The sequence below is a fragment of the Octopus bimaculoides genome, chromosome 16 (assembly GCF_001194135.2).
Source record: "Octopus bimaculoides isolate UCB-OBI-ISO-001 chromosome 16, ASM119413v2, whole genome shotgun sequence".
Lineage (NCBI taxonomy): Eukaryota > Metazoa > Mollusca > Cephalopoda > Octopoda > Octopodidae > Octopus > Octopus bimaculoides.
Window position 1 is genome coordinate 35,679,107 of NC_068996.1, and position 3,991 is coordinate 35,683,097.

At 39.3% G+C, this 3,991-nt stretch overlaps 1 protein-coding gene across 3 annotated transcripts in view; it reads left to right on the forward strand.

Annotated features, from left to right (window-relative positions):
- The window catches only part of LOC106881755 (glutathione S-transferase C-terminal domain-containing protein), a 76,010-nt gene extending 73,695 nt beyond the window's left edge, over nucleotides 1-2,315 (forward strand). For all 3 annotated transcript variants that reach the window (XM_052973704.1, XM_052973705.1, XM_052973706.1), the window contains one exon: nucleotides 1,392-2,315. In XM_052973704.1, the coding sequence (XP_052829664.1) occupies nucleotides 1,392-1,549 (158 nt within the window). In that variant the 3' untranslated portion in view covers nucleotides 1,550-2,315. The remainder of the gene's footprint in view (nucleotides 1-1,391) is intronic.
- The last annotated feature ends 1,676 nt before the right edge of the window (nucleotides 2,316-3,991 follow it).

Below are 3,991 nucleotides of genomic sequence, written 5' to 3' on the forward strand. Positions count from 1 at the left end.
GGGGGGGGGGTATACAATGTGGCTATTGAGAAGAGATGTGACAGGTGATTCTGGAGTGGTGTGAGACCAGCAAGCTGTGACTTCCAAGAAACAGCAATCAAATTTCCTCCAAATCTAGGAAAAACAAGACAGGGTGGGCACAACCAAAACATCTTTGATCATAGTTTTGTTACATCAGGTCTGACCCATGGTTAAATAACTATTGTTTCTGCCATTTCAGTGCTATGAAAAGTTTAATGAATATAAAAAATTTGTTATTTATGTCACAAGAATTTAGAAACTTCAAGAAAACACTTTTAACAGTGGAGCATTAAGTAGATAAAGTCATAAATGGTATGTGTAAATATCTGGTTTTAAAAAGATCCCTTGAATAGTAGGACTGACTCCTGTGCAGGTGGCACGTAAAAAACACCATTTGAGTGTGGCTGTTGCCAGTACCACTGGACTGGCCCTTGTGCCGGTGGCACGTAAAAAGCACCCACTACACTCTCAGGGTGGTTGGCGTTAGGAAGGGCATCCAGCTGTAGAAACTCTGCCAGATCAGATTGGAGTCTGGTGTAGCCATCTGGTTTACCGGTCCCCAGTCAAACCGTCCAAGCCATGCTAGCATGGAGAGTGGATGTTAAATGAAAATGATGATCCATCCATCCATCCATCTCCTCTGCTTGCTGTTCTTGGGAGGGTCATGCAGACACCTCTTCCATAGGATCCTGTCAGAAGCAACTGTCAATTCTTAATGTATCCCTAGGACTCCTGCTAGTTGGCTCAACTTAAAGAATCTGTCTTTTGATTTTTTCTTGCGACATTCTGATTACATGTTCCAAGTACTGAAGCTGTGACTTCTCAAAGCAGACCAGCTGTGGCTCAATCTAGAGAGAATCCTTGATCTTCAAGCTGTGGACCCTGTCAAGTAAATGTTGCTCCAAAGGTCTTTTGGAGTACCCTCATTTATAGTTCATTGTATTTGCAATCATGCACTTGTGATCATTACCCAGTATTTATGGCCATGGGTAAGTATAGGTACAAGAACTGAATTGAAGATGGTGAGTTTGTAATTTTTTGAAGATCAATGGAGATATTTGAGGCAGCATTGCTGTTTCATAGTGCTTACTTTTGGTTCAAATTATAGCAGAATCCTTCTGTGTTGTTTAGATTTTGTTCATCATCATCATTGTCATCACCACCACCACAACGACGATGACAACGACGACGACGACCACCACCACCATAAACTAAAATATCAGTTAGAGTACTGGGAGTTGATGCAATCAACTAACTTGTTAAATGCAGTGCTCCAGCATGGCCACAAACCAATGACTGAAGCTACTAAATAAATAAATGAATAAATAAAAATTGAAGAATAACGCTTTCTCTCTCTTTTTTTTTTCCAGGTCGCTATTGTATGGATATTGTTGACACAGATCGCCTTCAATATGCATCAGAACATGGTTATGATGTTGTCTTGTGCTCATTGGTGCCACAGACTTGTACACCCAAAAATAACTTACTGATTGGAACTCTTCCTACAGATGCTGCTATTTCCAGTTGATTATTGCAGTAAAGGAAAAATATTGTGATAGGAATATATATATACATACCATTTTTGCATCACCATCATCATTGCCATCATCATCATCATCATCATTGCCATCATCATCATCATCATTGCCATTAATGTCTCATCTTCATCATCAGTATCGTCACCATTAAAGTTATTATTATTGTTATTATTATTATTATTAGTGAAGGCGCATGACTCAGTGGTTACAGCGTCGGGCTCACAGCCAGGAGGTAGTGAGTTTGATTCTCAGACTGGGCTGTGTGTTGTGTTCTTGAACAAGACACTTTATTTCACATTGCTCCAATTCACTGAGCTTTAAAAATGAGTTGCAATGTCAATGGTGCCAAGCTGTATCAGCCTTTGTCTTTCCCTTGGATAACATTGATGGTGTGGAGAGAAGAGGTTGGTATATGTGGGTGGCTGTTCGTCTTCCATAAGCAATCTTGCCTGGACTTGTTCTCAGAGGGAAACCTTCTAGGTGCATTCCCTCAATCATTTATGACCAAAGATGGTCTTTACCATTATTATTATTATTATTATTATTATTATTATTATTATTATTATCATTATGCTTAGTGGCATTTTGTCCATATTTATGTTCTGAATTCAAATTATGCCATGGCCAACTTTGCCTTTTGGGGTCAATAAAATAAGTACCGGTTGAGAATTGAGGGGGGCCAATGTAATCAACTATCCCACTCCCTCAAAGTTTCAGGCCTTGTGTTTATAGTAGATAAAGTTATTATTACTATCATTATTATTGTTATTTTTATTATTATGGCTGCCATACTGTGAAATCACGGAAATTTGGTGCTCCATAAGTTGAAAAAGTGTTTGTAATCTTTTTGGCCTTCTAAGGCCCTGTCTTTTCATTTCTATTGTTACCATTATATTTCTGAGATTGTCTGGACTCTGCAGATAGTACTTTTGTGTAGAAACACCCCCTGTTTTGCAGGGGGTGCGCTACTATAATTTTTGAATTTTAATTGCTTTTGGCAAAAAGAAATATTTTGCAATTTTCTGAAATTATATAAAGATGGCTGATAAAGAAGCCATCATAATGTTTGACAAAGGAATGCACTCCTTGACGGGGAAAAAAACTGAGAACAAAGAAAGAATTGAGAATATGAATACCAAATGGCTTAAACTTAATGATGTCACCAAGGTGAAAAATGTTTTGTCTCAATGCAATGTCAAAACTTTGAGTGTCAACAACGAGAACAACACCAGCAACAGCAGCAGCAGTGACAGCAACAACAACAACAACAGTAACAACAATACGAAAGAAATGAAACACAAAAATGCAAATATTGCCTCTGCATCTTTTGTGTCAGCAGTGGGAAATATGGAAAGTTTCCACATAGATGAAGAAGAATTAAAATTGGCAAGAAAAATTGTAAAAGGAGATGGGAAAAGGGTAGCTCTAAACCCTCCATCTGATGTGATAGTAAATATTGCAAGATGCACGGTAACATACTGGTGCATTGGAGTCAAGTCTTGGTGGGTGGAAAATGCACATGAGAGCAAAGTACAAAAAGGCCTTGGGTGCATGTGGGAACAAAAGACCCACATCACCTGAGGAAAGAAGTTGGGAACTATTGAGGTGAGATTTGAACCAGAAGAAGAAGCCAGGTGCAATTTCGCGACCACTTTGAGAAATGACAACTTTTTCTCAATCTCCAACTATCATGGCTAACATCTTGCCAAGATTAGGGTGCTGAATGTGCCACCAGAAACATCCATTACCTGGTTAGTGACGGCCATCTTGGCAGGTTTAGAAGAAGACGAAATGACAATATTGGAGGTCAAGAAACTACCTTTCCAAAACTGGTTAGGTATAGGCATGGAACTGACCTCGCAATAGAAGAAGGAACATATCAACCAGCTGCCCAATCTAATTGATCTCCTGGATGCTACTTACCTGTCAGTGTTTGTGGAATGTAGTAAGCCAAGATACCACACGTGTGGATCTGTAAATCACTTAAAAGCTTCCTGTCCTGAAAAAAGGAAAAATAAAGTCCCACTGCTCCCAACATTACGAACACCACAAGCGCAAAACCATAAACAAGTGCTACTCCCATGCCCATGCTCACACCCACAAGACAAAGAAGGAGTCTACGCCCGGTTGCCATGGAAAAGCAAGTTTCTCCTGAATGCTCTTCCTCCCAAACCAACATCAACTGGAGAAGGAAGAGCTGAACGATCAATGGATCACAATGACAAAAGGGGTAGGCGAAAGAAGAGGGGAGTACATAGCCCTACTCCAAGAAATCAACAAAAACTTTTTCTGAAACCACAACTGCAACACAGTTCACAACCTCTCCAACAAAAACTGAAAGAACAAGATTAATGACTTCAAAAACAGCAACATCATCAACAACAGCATAAAATTAAAGAAACTAAGAAACAACCGATTACAGAACTTCAAAA